Below are 18,805 nucleotides of genomic sequence, written 5' to 3'. Positions count from 1 at the left end.
CCGAGACATTTTTTCGGCACTCCCAATATTATATGCTTATTTGCAGGCGATGTTTATTCTCGATAACTTAATTTCTCGGAAATACATGTTTAACAATGCTCGAAGCTATGGTTGCGCGAAGGTCACTTGACGGAATTATCGCACATTTTTATTATTGACGCGATACACTGTATTTTTGCATAATACGATCGTCCGATATATTTCTTCGGCACTCCCGATATTACACAATCCGCAAATGATTTTTATTCTCAATAACTTATAAAATCGCAACTCAAGTCTGAGAGATAAGTGAGAGAGTCTCATGACGGTAATATCGTATCATAATAATATAATTATAACCATAGTAATTGTGACATTAATCACAGTGATTATTTGATTCCTTCGTTTCGTCGACACTCACGATATTCGATAACGATTATATCTTCACCACAAACGTCCCGATATCGCAAATAATCGCGCGCGATGTGTAACGATAATACACGGTAAACGAGCGCGAAGATAACTAAATATCTCAATTTCCGTTTCCATTAGGGTACCAATTCCGTGGTCCGATTCCGAGATTCCGAGTTTGTACTATGCAAATATGGCGGTCATGACGTAAATTTCTTTCTTGTTAATTTCTATTAATGCGTATGTAGATAACGATAATAATCATATCTAGATAATATTTATGTTCCGTGACAGTTATTTTTAAGAAAATCCAATAACATTCGAGTAAAAAATAAAAAGATTATATTATATTATAAAAAGATTATATAAGAAAATTAAAAGGTTATATTTTTTGTTAACTTTTTATATCTATTGGATTAGAAAACTGTCAAAAATTGTTTGAAAATTAAAATTGTCGCTTATTTTTAAAACCAAGAATATCGCACACATATCTAGAAAGAGACACATATCATACATATATCTTTCATGCATTATAAATGCGTGACATTAATATGTATAAGAAATATAAATTAAAAAATTAATTATTTTTTTCACGGTAGAGATGACATTGAGCGAGAAACTATTTTGAAAATCCCGCGAATGACGTAAATAAGTTTATTTAAAAAATATAGGATAACGCGAATACAGGTGCTAATTTATTTAGAAATGTAATAATCAAATATTACCTCGGACACGATAATTGAAATAAGATAAGTGTGTGTGTGTGGCTTTGAAAAAGATAAACATTATTTATTTAAAAAATGATGCGAAATTATACATATATAAACTCGGAATCGAATCGGAATCGAACTATACGGAATCGGAATCGGAAATTGAAGTGATATCTATGTTTCTATTCTAGTTTATGGTTTATGGTGTAATATCGCGCGCGGTTATTTATGGAGCGATATAGATCAATTTGATTGTAATCAATTTGATTTTAATCATAATCGAGCATTATATAAGTGCCGAGAGAACAGTGTGATTAATGCTATCGATACAATCGTAATTATATAACGATAAAGGATTACTTTCATCATATTCGAGTTATGATTTCCGATTATTGAGCATAAATAACCTAACACGTAGGCACATACAATAAGTACGTAAGTGTGAAAAGAAACATAATAGTTAATATTAGAACAGGAAAATATCGAGCTATTGTCGTGTATTATGCAAAAATACGGTGCATCGATAGCGCAACAATTACAAGTGACCTTTGCAGGATCAGAGCTTCATTGTTAAACATATAATATCAGAAATCAAATTGTCGAGAATAAACATTGTATGCAAATAAGCATGTAGTATCAGGAGTGTTGAAAAAGCCTGGATTGTTGTGTTGTGCAAAAATACAGCCATCACGTCAACAAAAATGTAACAATTTTATCAAGTAAATTCCACGAAATATTATTAAAATACAGGTAAGTGTTTAGCATAGGAATTGCTTTACTAACTTTTCTGACATTGACTTTATTTCATAGTTTATATATTTAAAATGTAAAAACATTGAATCTCTGTTACAGAAATTATCGTTCTTGTTCCGTTTGTCACATTTATAATCGTCTTATATAAGACGCTGTAATTACACATACTATTACATTTTTTTCATATTATTGCACTTTTTTACGAGGACGCTTTACGAGAAGAAAAATAGCTTTTTTTTTGTCACTCGGAAAGACCATGTTTAGTTCGAAATGCTTGTGTTTGTGAGCAAAAACATGGTTAAAAATTCGCCGCGGTTATTTTTACGTTTTACGTAAGCAAGAGACACAAAAAATAAATAGTTTCCTAAAAGATAGGAATCAAGAAGAAAAAGTAATTTTTTAAAGCAGAGAGAGATATGTATATATAAATATGTTGAAAAAAAATTGCCGAAAAGTTAAAAGATAAAAAAAAGCGGTTTCCTGAAGTTTTATAAATCGAAAAAGGGTTCGAGAAAGGCTTTCTATTTTCTCTCTTTCTTTTTTTACAAAAAATGATCGTCACGGATTTTTAACCCCGTTTTTGCTCGTGCTCATATTTCACGCTGTGCTCGTATTTTAAGCTGTAGAAACCGAATTCTGAAAACAAATCTCATTTTTTGTCTCTGGCTTTTTTTTTATAATCGCGATTAATGTTACAAGATATATAAAAGACACATTAATTTTTCTTTTTTATAAGAATCGAAGAAAAATTATATACTGTGTATTAATTTTTTTATTGTTTATTAAATAATCTCGCCTATTAATCCTTAACGATCAATTGTTTTAATGTAGAGAACGCTTACTCCTTTCTCGCGCGTCACGGATTTGCTTTCACGATCGTTTCTCAGGATTCAGCGGGATCGGTAAAGTGGTCGGCAGGGGTCATCGATCGGATGGTGGTGCCACCTGTAGCACCTGTCAATGCCAGGTGAGGATAAAGAGAAGGAGTCGCAATAGCCTGAAATTCAGTTGGACTGACACTGTGGGGCACGCGTGTGTGTTATGCGGTTGCCTCGTAAATTACGTTGAAGTCGAGCGTTTGGTGTCAAAATTTCTACCGGTGGATCTGCGGAAAATCGGCAGAGAAAAAACGTTGGTCGTTTTATTTCACGAAAGACTCGACAAACGAAGAGACGTAGTGGAGAGATGCCGTGGCAGAGGAAGCGGCGGAACGGGGGGCAAACGATGCCGAAGCGATGCAAGTAAGATTCCTCGTATCGCTCTTGCTGTTTCGCGCAAATACGTGTCCTGTGTGAATCTTCTTTTAATACAGCCGACTTTGTCTTATTGATGGGCGACGTCTATCTGCGCCAAAATAAATATTAATTTTTGTTGGATACATTGGCATAGTTTACTGCAAAATAACGCGAAGAATAATAATTCTTTCGCTTCAAACAGGAATATAAAATTAATAGTTACACAAATTTTGGCAATTTTTTATATTTCGCAAATTAAATAAAGTCAAATCGAATCTCTTTTATATTTACTCATTACTCATTTTATTTACAATTCTTCATTGAGCTATAATTTATTTCAGTTTTTTCAAAAAAATAATAATGATAAAGCTGTATAGTTTTATTATTGTCTCTTTTGCAATTTATAATGTATTAAAAAAGATTATTATATCCGTGTATTTGAAAGCAGTTCACCTCCTACATCTCAATCCAGAGACGTGTTAAAAAAAGGTAATGCTGAGACGCTTTCAAACTTTCTCGATCTTTTATGTAGGCATTTTAGTGATCGATCATTTGGAAAGTGTATTTGTCCTCTGAAGATATTCATAGATACAATCCGTATGAAAAATTTTAAATAAATTTTTAATTTTACATGCGAAATAAAATTAAATATTTAGATTTTAGTTAAATATTAAATACGATTTTAATTTGTAAATAAAAAGGTAACATGAATTTATATTTTGCAGAAATATTTTATTAATATTGCAATTTGTATTATAATTGATAACTATCGGATGACTTTTTAACTGTAAAAACCGTATGATATTGAATTCCGGTTTCACGCGTTGCTCCTGAATTTGTGCGTGTCACGTTTTTATATTTCGACATAAAGCGAAGAATGTGAATGTGCGTAATGATAATGAGAGCTGATCTACGGTATCGGTTGTATTACACACAATGGCATTCGCACACGACAATGAACCGATGTCATGCATTAAATTATTCATGAAATAGTTGTTGCACCGCACGATGATAACGATTGACGCGTATTTCGCGACGAAAATTTTGCATTTGAATACGTCACGGCATGGTTCTGTAAAAATTAAAAGCATCAATTCAACCCGAGTAGAGTCCGTTGGACCGGCTTTCTGTGTCAGAACAGATCGCATCGACCGGAATCGATCTCCGAGATATTCTCTCGCGTCGTATCGTGCTCGTCGGAATTCGCAAGGTTCGAGGGAGACGTTTTGCAAGGGTATTAAAAGAGAGACACACCATGGTCGGTTGCGCGTCCTAGTTTCTCGTGCAGGACACGCGGGGCCATATGTGCATCTCCCTGTCTCCGGGGCAACAGGGGGCAATATGTGTCGAGGGAGTTGCGTCACGCGAGGTATCCGCATCGTGCGGAAAGAAAAATGCGCGAGCGGACTCGATTGCCGAACCGGTTGTGACGACGATTCAACATTCAGCAGATCGCTGATCGAGAGAAAGAAGTACACTATAAGCAATATCATATGTTTCGATAAGAATGCTTTATACGTTCTTAGAATAAAGACGGAGCAAATGTAAAGATAAAAGCTTCATTTGTATGTAATATTCTTATTTGTAACTTTTTTAAATTTTACTTATTTATGTCAGAAATCCTTTTTCAAAAACTTGTAGAAAAATCATTGATACACATCATATACATATTCATTATTTTATTTAGCTTTTATATTTAAATTAATCTTGTCACATGCAATGCCTAGTATATTTTATTTGCAATTTTAATTATTTTATTAACCATTAGTACAATAATTAAAATTAATACAATAATATAAATTAATATATTAATAAAAAAAGCAAACAATAATATAAATTAATAATATAAATATTTAATATAAATTCAGCTATTATATCTCACCGTTTTAGCATCTGTGTGTGAAACATCAGAGTCCTAGATTAACATTTTACATTAACATTTTATATCCGACATCGAATATCTTTTTTTCTTTTTGACTTTATACAATTGAAGCGCTTAAATTTAATAGAATGTCAACGCGAAATCGCCTCGCGACGTGTTTTGATTTTGCTCTGAGACAATCAAGATCGCGCAAATTCCGATCCTAGAACTCTTTCTCTCTCTCTCTCTTTCTCTCATTATCAGTTTCCGTCTCTTTCCTCGTCTTACTCTTCTCCTCTCAAGACGACGATGTTTCACACACGAGTACGTGTAGCCGTATCATGACACGGTCTAACGGCATTCACCCGACCTCGTCAACTCGTTCCTCCCATGTAGCCGTGTATATCCGTGCATTCCCGCATCTTTCTCACTCTTACATCCTTGCTCGTGATAACGCTCTCATCACGCGTGTACAATCATTTGTCATATCGCGGTGGGTCATGCCAATCAATCCAACATAGTGCAGTCACGTCAAAACTCGTTTTATCTCGTGAATTGTACGATTAATTTCTGTGTCGACAGAGTCACATGTTTTCATCATTTACTTGTATATATACATATTTTAAATTGGAATCTATCTTTCTGAATAAAGTTGAGAGATTCATCATTATGAAATTACATTTGACAAGATTTAAAATATGAAGTCTGGTGTTTAAAAATTTTTCCTAAAGTAATAATAATTCAAAAAAATGTTGGACACGTGAAATGCAAATACTTGTAAAATAATGAAATATTTCGATTTCTATGATATTTCAAATCTATGAATATTTCCAGAATCTAACTAAGTTTTAACATTCACAGGATTTACTTTGCTCAAAACGCGTTGAATCGCCGGAAACTCATGATTTCATTTCTCCTTGGAGAATGTAATGGATGTCGTGTAAATGAAAAGTAAAACGTCGGCAGATCATAATTTCTTTATCGATAAATTATTAAACAAAGCAACGTGCACAAAACTATGCCTGCAACGCAACAAAATATCATTTATTCGAGATAGGTAGTAGAAATGGAATTTCCTTCGTTTTCTTCAGTCAGAGATTACTTACGTTACAACTAACAGAAGCTATAATAGGAAAATACTTGGTATATATTTAAGTCCGACTTTAATAATGCGCAACGGCGCGGACGCAATACGTTACATTGCGACAATTGCTGCTCCAGTTCCGTCAAGAATGTTGCAGGACAGCATTATGCATGAATCTCAACGTAAATTCGCATTTTTCCGACAGTATAAATAGATTAAAGATAAATAGGTAAATAATTTAAAGCGACTTAGACAAATGTTTGCAATTCATGCATGATTTTAAAATTAAAATTTCGATTTGCCGCAATTTCGGAGCTGTTTTATATAAAAAATTAAGATTAGGTCGTTTAATTTAGATTCTCTAAAAGGAACATTTTAATTTTTACGATCTTTTTTGGCAACCTTTTCACAACCGTGAAATTTAGCAATGGAAAAGGTATAAATCATTGATGTAACGGCAAATAACGAAGTTTCCTGCAATAACGAGCACTTGAGAAATGTCGGATGGCAAGAAACGGTTATTATATATCGCGCCTCTTAAATTTTATCGTACCGTTAGCGATTGTCCTGTGTTGCTCGTTTATTACAGATCATTAGCAATTCGTTTCATTTTATTTTAAAGCAATGGAAACTAGATTGTTCTTTACAATTTGGCGCGAGTTAGGGGAAAAATACGGAATTTTTCTCGTTTCTTTCTTCTCGCTTCCCGCATCCTTAACGAAATTTCCTCGTCCCATTTCGCGCGATTTTAAACGGAAAGCGGAAAGCAGCTCGACAGATTTGTGCATTTTTGCTTTAATGTGCACTAGCGTTCTACGATTCTTCAATCCAAATTTAGGTCAATGCAAAATGAAATTCTATTTTCTCAACATAGACTCTTGTTCATGTCGTTTGTCAATTTTGCTCTGGAATTTTTATACTCAAAGGCGTTACTTTAATGTTAAAATTTTCTTTCCTTTTTTAAAACTTTGAAGTTGAAAGAGAAGATTCTAAAAGAGAGAGATTATTTAAATTGTAGATGTGCTTATTTAATAGTTATTATTTTTTAAATACTTTTATTCTTATATAGAAACTTTTTTACTTTAAAAAATGTTAGAGCTAAAAGAAAATATGAAATGTGATCAAATATATGTGATTATTAAAATAATGCGCTTATATAATGCATGTATTCAAGAATTTTCTTCGATGTTTGAATAAAACATAATAACTGACATTTTCAGTATTTCAAGATATAAAAAGAATAATTAATACAGCAGGAGAACAGTTTAAATAGACAAGAAGATACAGAGCTTCTTAGTAAAGCTAATTGGCCCATCTTAAAAAAAATGTGAGATGAGGCAACCCTTTCGACAATAAGTTTCTAACTCCCTTTTTTATTATTATTATTATTATTGAAAAAAGAATAATGTTTGAAAACGAATTAAATTAAATATATCGCATTATGTTTTAAACATTTATCATATCTCAACAGAAATGATCAATTGTCATGTTTTATGCTTGGATGCTCCATTCGTCTAACGTATCCATTTTCTTGACATAGCACGAAACTTCGTCTAGTAATTGCCTAACGTACAGATTTCTCTTACAGTTGACACATCGCGACGTCTCACGTGGTGAAAAAGCGTGCTCTAAGATACCATTAAGAAGTCCCGACACCAAGCGATACTTGAGGTGGATTCTGAAGCGTCGACGTTTTAGAATCCCGAGAAATCGCTCACAATAGTCCCAGATTAAAAACAAAAAAGGAAAGACTTTATTTCGCGACAACATATTGAAGCGGCGCACGTGAAAGGAACTTTGGCCCGTCGTCGAGAGAAACTTCTAAGGTGACAATTAAAGAAAAGAATCCTCTTTCGTGCTCGTTGTTTTCGCGAGCCGCCAGAAATATATACGTTATATGATAAAAAATCGTGATGATATCTACGCCCGAATTACATTCTGCAATCTACCACTTGTGGCTTCTGATATCTCGTCGGATATAGAGAAAAAGAAAGCACCGCGAAAAACCGTCGCAAGGCCTCCGACTTTCAGATCGAGATTAAGCTCTCATTTTTAAAGAGCACTCGCTGTCCATTAACTTAGATGGATGTTAATGGCGAACAATTGTCTCGATCGTATTCACATATTTGAGGAAATTGATTTCGTGAAGTGGAGAGAAAAATGTTGAGATCCGTCCCCGATTTACAAAGTACTTTGAAGACCTGTTAAAAAAAAACGACGAATTATAACGACGAGGGAACGCTCGTTTTGATAAATGAAAGTCGAAAGTCAAAGCCGAGATCAGCTGATCTCTATTCAAAGATCGCTGAACAAAGAGCCGTGAGATCAACGCAAACTCGAAAGTGATCTCGGATGATCGTTTCCGAAGGACAGTTTGGAAACCATGTCGTGGACATCCGTCGAAAGATCGTGTAACGCTCGGAAGTGGGATTGACGGCGTTCCTCTTTCTTTTCTTTTCTGTCGAAAACCGTGGAAGGTAACTCACGAAAAACGGCGAACCACTACGGGGTTCATTACGCGAACTCGTACGCGTACAGCAACGGCGCACCGAGTGTATACACCAGCACCGGTTGTTGCACAAACGGCGGCTACAACGTGCAGCAACCGCAGCTCCACGAGGATTATCGGCCGATCTACTTTTACGTCGCGCAGCCCTACACGATTCCGTATACTTTCGCCAAAAGACCGAAGCCTGCCACGTCGTCGTCGCTGCTAAGGGCGGCCAAGCCAAACAATTACCGCGTCAAGTTCTCCAAGCGACTCAGCAACGCCGACTTCTCGCAGAAGGTCAAGCAAGGCGAGTTCTCGCGGAGTCTGAACCAGGTGCACTTCGCGGAGAGTCAGGGTCAAGGTTACTATATGATTTTTCAATTCACTCAACACCAAGATTGGATAGCTTATTTTTAAACTATTCTAACTATTTCTAAAAGTAGTGCTTTCTGTATAATTTTGTAATCAATCATAAATTACCGTCTTCTGAAAATTAAATTTGAAAGTTGGTTTGAAAGTAAGCTTGCCAATTAATTATTTAATTTAATCTTTGCTTGAATTATTTATTTCAGTTCTGCATGATTTACTTAATAAGTTGATTAATTTAACGAGACTTTTAATATGTAGAAAACGTTCTGTAATATGCATGATATTGCATTTTTGATCGCTTTAAATACTCATAGATTTAATGACATTCTTTTTTCAGTAATCTAATATGCTCAATTCTCTTTCATCGTACATTTAAATTACATGTTTGGATTATAATCCCGAATGTGTATATATAAATCTAATTATAACGCGTATGTAATGATGTTGGAATTAAATAATCTATTAGAAATTATATATTATTAATCGAGTGCTGATTTAGCTTTAGCTTTCCTTTTTCAATTTGAAGAGAATTTTAAATTTTATTAAAATTGCTATTTACAATTTTTTTGCATAATTAAAGTATTATATATTCATTTTTTATAATAAAAAATTGATGATTATAAATAAGTATAATATAATAAGCAAAAAAAAAAACAATATGAGCAAATTATTTTGAATCTGCCAATACAAAAGTGCAAAATTTTAACGAGAGATTTGTATTGTATGCATGAAAGGAAAAAATATTTATTCTCTTAAAAAAAATTCTTTAATATCTTTTATATTTAACCCATTTTACGATAAATATGCAACAACCGACAAATAAAATAATACCAACCAAATAGAGGAAAGTAAATACGTAACATAGCAACATCAAGCTTTTGTAGATTCCCTTTCGGGTCGCTAAATCTCAATAATTTATGCCGACATTGTTCCTTTCTTGAAGATTATTTTCCGAGAAAATAATTTGTAATTTATTGGTTAATTGTATGAAACGCGTTGTATTCTAAATAATGTTCTGCGGATCAATTTATCTTTACGTAAGGGTTGCATTCAATATTAAAGTTCCGAGTGCTTTGTTTTCAAGGTACTTTCATACGCTTGCAGATTCTTTTAACAGACCAGATAATTGTTGCGAAAGCGACATAGTTTCTGTGTGGCATAATTTAAATAGTGATTGTCGTCAAGTAAATTACCGATGGCCACGCGAAGAGCATCTCATTTTCTCTCTCTCTCTCTCTCTCCTCCTCTCTCTCTCTCTCTCTTTTGTAGAAATGTGTGCATGTCTCAGGTCAGTTAAATGAGTGGAGAAAACGTCTTGGGAAGAAAGGAAACGAGCTGCGCCGATGCACGGTGATGCAAAAGCTAAAAATAATGCAGCAAAATTTAGCTTTTCGTAAAATAATTGGTGCAAGAAAATCTAATAATTCGACTATTTAATCTTCTAATCGAATATTAAAAACACATTGGCAACAAAAGAATTTACAGATTAAAATAATACGATTGATTTAATAATATAATGTAGCAGTTGATATACAATATATAATAAGATATTCTCTTAGTTAATTCTGATTATTTAAAACAAAAATTTAAATATCAGAGTAAATTAATAAAATTACCTCTTTAAAATTTATTGTGTGTCATGTTTATCTTTTTATCTACTCTTTCTTTAATTACTCTTTAGATTATCTGATTTTTGTTGAAATTCTCTTGTTTTTCAGGATTATTATATACAATGCGAATCGCGGAAAAACTTTTTCTTGAACGGAACAGACGCACTATTCCGTTTCCGCGAGAAGGATCGAAGAATGTTTCGATGTTAAAAATTTGTACTGTTATTCCGACAGTAGCTGTTTCCATCGGGAGATTCTCATGTATATGCGGCGTAACGCGCGGATGATGCTAATAAGATGCAGCGAGGCGAGACTCTGCTCCATGCGAGATCGCGAAGACGTTTGCTTTCCGCGTTATGTGCTCGATAGAGGATGAGGAGCGCTCTTTTTAATACTTTGGCACGAACGAACGGTGAAAATATGCGTTTCGCGATTTTTTCGCGTGAGCACTTCGACATGCTTGACAAGTAAGAGAGAATTCTGAAGAAGTAGTCGGAGAACTTTACACGGTATATAATCGGGGAACTCTATGTATAGAAACTACGCGCAACGAACTTTAATGTTGCTTGGCAGTAAAAGATATTCTTGGACATATAAAATAGACGCGCTAAAATTTATTTATAAAATCATTTCATCTAATCTTCTTTTTAACGTAATTCTTCTTTGCTCCCCAGTGCTCGCGAACTACCCGAAAACTGGACCCTCTCGTGATCCGAGAATGACGTCGATGTTTCGAAGGGGCACGATCTTTGCGACGTTCTTCCTGTCATTGCTGGGCGGTGGGCTCGTCTGTGCTGCCCTTGTAACGCAGCACTGGGTCGAGGCACGAGCTTGGAGAACGTCGAATCCCCAGGAAAGCGCGGGCAGAGTTCACTTTGGGCTGTTGCAGGGAAAAAAGGAATTAAATGTCGCTTATGGATGGAGGACGTATCACGTATCTGGTATGTTGGTATTTTTCGCCTTTCTCTTTGTACAACTCAGACTATATTTTGCACATAATCACAGGATTTTTTTCTCTTATAAAGGAGTAGTATGCAATCTTGAATGGTACGCAGTCATGCATATATCATATAATTGGAAAAGTGATATGCAAAACACGTTACTGTTAGCTAAAATTTTCCAAACTATATAGAATTTGTTGCAATAACATACAGAGTGTTCTACAATTCATTGAAAGAAGTATTTATTTTATAAAGAATTAAAAAAATAACAGAGATTTAATTTTTATAAAAAGATTAAAGTACAATAATAAATTAAATTCTACAATATGGAAGTAAAGAAAATTGCACTTATTTAATGTCGTTGCAAGAAACACACATACAAAGGAGCTGAAATAGAAGAAGATTTAAAATCCTCTTTTTAAAATTGTTTTTTTTTCGATTTTGTAGATTCAATATCATGCAGCGTGAATTCCTGCCAATTTTCTTTAATGTCCCTATTTTTATTCGGGATTATTCGTCGAAATTATTCGTCCAGAGCGATTTTCGTGATAACTTTATAAATCGTAACGAAAGAGTCGAGTATTGTGCGATCAAGAGCCGGAAACTTTTTTTGAATTGTGTGACTCGTACGCGACGAATTATGATCGGGCGGAGATATGCGCGAGAGAAAGGCTGGATGATCGAACATACTGGTATGCGGCAGGACCATAAATCTCCGACTGATAACCGAGTGCATTAGAGTTCTATACGGCGTCCAACGATGCCTGCGGTTGATTGCGGACGTGCGACGTGCATGCATCTGCGATAAATCATCGATTTCATAATCGTTGTTAAATTTGTTCTATTGATTTCGCGTGCCGATCGAAACGATCACATCACCACACCCTTTGTGCCAGATGTGCTCGAAGTACTGACAATCATTTTTTAATAAAAAAAAATGCAAAATTTGTGAGCGCCCTGACAGAAGATTGATGTGATATTTGACATTTACAAATTTTATTGATGCGTGAAGCTAATAGGTGTATTTTTAATTATCTTTTATAGCGATGAGAAGAACAAAAGAACAAAAAGTATTTTTCTCGAAAATTTGTTAAGATTTTGATCGATACATTCTTTTTACAATGCTTTTTTCATACATGTTTTTTTTTAATCGATATTACGAGAAGAAACTGTTATCGTTATAATCAGCGTACAATCGCACTTGAAGCACTCATCCGCAAAAACATCCGCTCCTCGTGACATCTTAGAATCTGGTTACCAACGGAGTCTGCAAAAAACTTGTTTCAAGAGCGTACATATGCAATATATGCACATATATGCAATAATAAATAATTTACAAAGAATATTTCCTAAATATATAATTTTTTATATAATTATTATTTTCTTGTAAAAAAATAACTATTATTTTTTTGTAATAATTATTATTTTCTTGTAATTTTGCGCGCGTTTTATTAATTTGTACGGAAATTGCTTACATAAATATATATATGCATATGTCTGTGTTTGGTGGACGTAAAGAGCGTTCTTTAAATGTTGATGGAATCTTTTTAACTTATTCATGATGATTTCATCTAGTGTCTAGTGTGCCATCACTTTTGCAGAGCGACGATGCATTGTATCCGAAAAGGATGAATATCCTATACACAATGCATAATAATCGTGCCGATGAGCAAGCAACTTTTACATTGCTATTATACCGTACTTCCGGAGAAAAACAACAGAATTGCTGGCACGCGCCGTGAGAAACATTTCTCTTTCATTCAGGCGAATAATAAATCTGAAGGGATACATAAACTCGCATTTTTCCATGACACCATATATTTCAGATGTACCGAATATTCTTTTAATCGCAACTTCTTTTCGATCAGCTTGGAGAGGATTTTTTCTCAACAAAAATATCAAGAGAAGTCATTTTTTATCACATCTTTTTAATTATTAATATTGTATATTCACATGTATAATTATACCTTAAATTAAAATTCTATTAAAATAAAAACCACCTGAAATTAATTGAAGGATCTGATTCAGCTGAATATTTTTTTATTTCTGGAACTTATTTTATTTTATTTTCAATTCGTAAATGCAAAAATTATAGCTCTTAATATTTTTATTCAAGAAAACGAAAAGAAAGATTGATATCAAAGAACCTGTTAAAAAGATATCTTCTGGTTTTGATGTACTATATATCTGACAAAGTATGCGTATATTTAATGAACATGTTGAATTATGTATACATCTTTGAACGTAAAATCAATTCCTATTCTTTCGCGATATAACACGCCGATATGCATCATAGTTATATTAAGATAATTATTGCTTAATCATATTTACATCATTATTTATTATTACGAACACGATTATTATCTCGCTCTCAGATCATGGATACTTATAAATGCTGTGAGAATGATGTAAGAAAGTGCACTTGTGATTTCTTGACTGTTTGAAAGACAAACAATAATTCAGTCAACGTTTTTTTTCCTAAATAAAATGTTTACAAAGTAAAGTTTTAGATTTTTTATGACTTCAAAAAAAGCGATTAGTAGTCTTTCGTGAAAAGATTCGAATGATATACATATGTATGTATGTACGTTCAAATTTCTCTTAATGCAAAATCGCAAGCATGTGCGCGCTTATACACATTGTCAAGTTACGCGGATAACAATAGATACACAGAAACTAGTTTCCGTGGACAAAAATCATGACCAAGCCTCGTGGTCTACTTTCACATGCGCGCGCTACTCATATCATCAGCGTTACTGATGCTGTGACTGCAGTAAAAGCATCTATTGCATTCTAGTACGCAATCAATTTTATGCAGAGACCAGCAAAAGAAGCAGCAATATTGATAATTTCATTTATAGCATTCGCAGCTGTGTGTTAGGCATTGCATATAAATACTTTAATATTTATTAAGTGCATTTCCTAGAGGAGTTTTCAGAATAAACGCATTATACCAACATATTTGTTATAAAATTATTTTTATATGTAAAAATAAATTATTCGCACATTTTAATAAAAATTATTTTGCAATTATTTTGAATAGAGATTTAAATTTAATAATAGGATTAGATTTTTTGTACAGATTTAGGATTTTTATCACCAAGAAAAAAGTTTATTTCTAGAATAAAGTTTAGTGTCCCGAAATTTGAGTTAGACTAATGTTATTTTACATTTCGCAGCTTCAATTTCTGTCAGAGTTGGCTCTGGAATGTAAAAATGATAAATGTATCATATCAGATTGAACCGATAGGGACATCGCGACTGCGGATAGATACGTTTTTGAGTACTTGAGTACTTTGTAGTAGATGCGTCTCTTCGAGTCAGCAGTACTCGCAGGAGTTGGCGGCCGCCTCCGGCGAATGCAATGATCCGTTATTCACGCCGTCGTAAGTTGAAATGTCTCGAGGAAACTTTGTCGTATCCTGGAAGCGCGTAATGCGCAAGATATTCCTACCTATACTCGATCTTTCTCTCTCAAGTTTGCGTCACGTCCGAATATAAAATGCGATAGCAGCGGCTTTTAGTCGTCGCGGTACGCAATAGATTCCGATCAGGAAGACGTCAGTAGAAAAACGGAACATTGTACATATTTTCAAGAGTGCGAAGAGTTACTGGAGATATATATTCTCATGTGCAAAGTTAATCGTTCGAGATCTGGCTTCGTTTCAATTTTCGATCATTATGCTACGCTTGCATAATCTATGACCTCATTCCTACGATAAGTTGAATACTTGGAAAAGTTAATTGAAATTTACTTTAAGAATCTTTTAAGGACGATTAATAATACTGATGGAAAAATTGTAAAAGTACCACGAAAAAAATTATATTAAAATATATAATATTTATAGGAAAGAATACATATACGAAACAATATTCTTAAAACATTCAAACATTTTTAAAAGACATTATGATATTATAATAAAATTTCTCATCGCGATATTGAACGGCATACAAAATAGGCTTATTGCTTAATACATTTTGCATAATAACGGCGATTATTAATCGTTATTAATCGCGGAATAGTCATAATTGGAACATATAATTACGGGATATATCCGATCTATGATGAAAAGCATAATTAATTACAGGCTAATGTTAATAAATTGTTAAGTCTTTTAGATTTATTTATAGCAATCATTATTAGAAGAATTTTATTATTTGATAATTGCACACACTCAAAATTTATATATATATATATATATATATATATATATCTGTAATCATTGAATCGTTATGTAAAGTCTAAACAATATAACATCCACATAGTTCGAATATGTTAAATAAATTGGAATATTTATATTTCTCATATTACATGCAATAATTAAAAAACATTATTAAATATTATATGCAATGGAAGGACGAATAATGTAAATATACAGTAATATAATAAAGCGGAAAATTCTCTAAAATGCGCTATATGTTTTGATTCTTATATCATTGTGCTGTGATTAATAATGTTTCTAATTGCAATGTTTTAGTTTCTCAAATGATCCGGCAGGATCCATCAGTAATGTCCTGGGCTCTTTGGATCGTTACTTTAATAACGACTTCGGCTGCCTTGGTAGCGGCTGCACTCGCTGCACTTTTGGCAGTTTTAAATACAGCTACTTCACCAAGATCGAAAATTCTATCCATTCCTGGCGTATACTTCATAAATATGTTAACGCGTAAGTATAAGTATATATGTTTTATGAAAAATAATAATTCTCAATAATACTAAAGTAAGAGGAAATATAAAACGGTAGATAAGAACCAAAAAAATAAATAATTCTAAATAATTTAAGCTATATTTTATTTGCAACAAGGGGATTTTTGTGACTCATTTTCAGTATTAATGTGCTTAGTTAGCACTTGCACTTGGTTAGCGCAGTATTATACAAGACTGTATGTCAATGTGCTTCCAAAGGAGGACACTGACTTTAAGTGGACGAGCGAGGGATCTGCTGAGCTTGGCTATTCTTTTTGGTAAAACATTCTTTTTATCTAAAATAAAATTTCTTTCTCGCAGCTAGTAAGAATCAGAAAATTTTTCGATACTAATTTGTTTATTATCAAATTAGAATAATATAATCAAATTTTTTCATTATAATTTTTCGACTTTTATTACAATTAATTGGAAGGCACTGGTTGTGACGAGGATAAAGAAAATGAATCTGTATATATATTATAAGATTGCTCTCTAATTACGTTTTATGTATAAAATAAAATGCTGTAAATAAAAATAGATGTACTATATTGATTTAAAGTTTGAAATAAATAATTAATAGTCTAATAATCCTTTTTTCAATTAAAATTTAATTATATATGCATTTTTAGTATATTTCTTAATTATGTATTAGTTACGAAATTGTAACCAATATTTCTTAAAATATATTTAGTATAGACATTTTATTTTTATTCAATGAAAATTTTTCCAGGCTCGTTGTTAGCGCTGGTGTTGTACACCTTATTAGCATAGCATTAATCGGCTGGGGATCCGGCCGAGAAAAGGATGATCGTCTGGAACCGATACCCGCGCTTGAAGAGAAAACAGCTGCAGCGATAATGTTATACTAAACGTTGTTATAAATGTTTCATAAAATACAAGAAGACTAATTCAACTAAGGTAAATAGAAATGAATTAAATTTTTTTTTTAAATTTGTAGTACCTATATCGAAATTGAAATGAAAATTAATTAATAATTCCGAATCAGTGAATTTTATGACAAACGTCCAGAATAGTGATTGATTATAATCCTAAGTAATTGCTCGCTTTATATGGTACAAAAACGTATGAAACTTTGAGCATGGAAAAAAACGCTTTATTTAACTTAATCTATACATTACTTTTTATCGATAAGGCCGCAATCTAGACAATTATCGTTTCAGACTTTCGCGCGTTAACAGATTTATATATATATATATATATATATATATATATATATATACCATAAGTAATATATAAGTAATATATAAATATAAATATTCGTATACAGACGTACAGTGTATGTAAATCATGTGCTACAAATTCAGATGTGCATTTTGTTATATTGTTTTTGTTATAGTTGTCTTCGATTTCAGAAATAGTTAAAATTTATTTTTCTTATATATTTAGCACTATGTTTCTTTTTTTCTTTTTTACAAAGGCTATTATTTTGACTAGACTGGGCTCTTGAGAACAATTTTATATTATACTATTTATATATATATATATATATATATATATATATATATATATATATATATGAAATATTCAAGTAATTAGAGGATATATAATAAGTAAGCGTGGCATGCCTTTTTTTTGAGACATTCGAATTGTTTTACAATTACTTCTCGATATTGCTCTTCTTCTTTTTCTATATAAATCATACGATTCATATTTTATTCGTATATTCGTGATAAATCATACATGAAACATATCATAAGATGTAAATACAACGAAAAACTGGAGTGTGCTTTCTTCGAGAGTGTATTTATTACAACAATGTCATGGGTGTAATAATAAAATAGCGAACGAGATTACATTGTGTATAATTCTCGTACATATTTATTTACGTCGAGATTCTCGTTCTTACAAGCTATTTCATGTAAATGGCTTTACATGTATTATACATAACGGTAAGTATTAACTGTGTAGTAGGAAAAAAAATGTATATTAAAAACCGTACATTCTCTTCTTAAAGAAAAATGTATGAGACATAGGATAATATAAAAATCTAACAAGAGAATTATATTATCAGATTTCTTTAGTCTTCATCATTAGATCAGATTAGATAAATTAAATCGATTGGATATCTCAAAATGTATATATTGTCATTCCTGTATTTTGTACAGTGATCAATATATTATCATACCTCTAACCAAAATATTTTATTTCTTTAATTCCTGTTATACATTTTATTCAATGCATAAATATGCAATTAATATAAACAATTATATGATATATGAAAGAAGCAATTCTTTAGTATTTATTTAGATATGTATTACATAATGTATATTCATGTAATTTTCAGTGTTAATTGCATTGAATAAAATGCACGAGTAAATTGGAAAAACGAAACATTTTAATTAGACGTTAATAAAATACATTAATCATTTTACATATTTAAAAAAAAAGTCAACTTAATTAACTTCAACAACGAAGATATTAAAAAAATTCTTGCATTATTTTACTCCTTTGTTAGATTTTTGTATTATCTCGTGTCTTATATACATATGTATAATATAAAAAATTATATAAACGTATAGATACATTGGGTAATACATATGTGAACGAGTACTAAAAAGAGTTCTCTCGTGTATCGCGCGAATCGATTACATTGATTAACTTTATGCTTTCCCTGACATATTTTTTGTCTGGAAGAAGAAAATCACACACAAAA

General features: G+C 32.4%; 1 protein-coding gene across 3 annotated transcripts; it reads left to right on the top strand.

Annotated features, from left to right (window-relative positions):
- Positions 1-1,314: 1,314 nt before the first annotated feature.
- LOC145969676 (uncharacterized) lies at positions 1,315-17,133 on the top strand. 3 transcript variants are annotated; one of them, XM_083095816.1, is made up of 8 exons: positions 1,315-1,531; positions 1,655-1,850; positions 2,685-3,094; positions 7,622-8,885; positions 11,178-11,444; positions 15,923-16,111; positions 16,274-16,409; positions 16,862-17,133. In XM_083095816.1, exons 5-8 carry the CDS (start codon positions 11,222-11,224, stop codon positions 16,998-17,000), a joined length of 687 nt encoding a protein of 228 aa, XP_082951942.1. In that variant the 5' UTR covers positions 1,315-1,531; positions 1,655-1,850; positions 2,685-3,094; positions 7,622-8,885; positions 11,178-11,221; the 3' UTR covers positions 17,001-17,133. The 3 variants fall into 3 exon arrangements, with proteins under 3 accessions (XP_082951942.1, XP_082951943.1, XP_082951941.1); XM_083095817.1 differs by having other exon boundaries at positions 1,315-1,535; positions 2,741-3,094; XM_083095815.1 differs by having other exon boundaries at positions 1,315-1,535.
- The last annotated feature ends 1,672 nt before the right edge of the window (positions 17,134-18,805 follow it).

This window comes from Camponotus vicinus, unplaced genomic scaffold, assembly GCF_025532165.1.
Source record: "Camponotus vicinus isolate PSW18456_S1 unplaced genomic scaffold, iyCamVici1.0 SCAF_4, whole genome shotgun sequence".
In the NCBI taxonomy this organism is placed as follows: Eukaryota; Metazoa; Arthropoda; class Insecta; order Hymenoptera; family Formicidae; genus Camponotus; species Camponotus vicinus.
The sequence above is the reverse complement of the archived record's forward strand: the minus strand, read 5'-3'. Positions and strand labels throughout refer to the sequence as shown.

What these genes read in the sequence shown, in the direction of transcription:
- LOC145969676 (XM_083095816.1), top strand. Translation starts at nt 11,222, where the DNA reads ATGACGTCGATGTTTCGAAGGGGCACGATCTTTGCGACGTTCTTCCTG. An exon ending in GAGGACGTATCACGTATCTG is followed by an intron (nt 11,445 to 15,922) that starts GTATGTTGGTAT and finishes GCAATGTTTTAG; the next exon opens with TTTCTCAAATGATCCGGCAG. An exon ending in CTTCATAAATATGTTAACGC is followed by an intron (nt 16,112 to 16,273) that starts GTAAGTATAAGT and finishes ACTCATTTTCAG; the next exon opens with TATTAATGTGCTTAGTTAGC.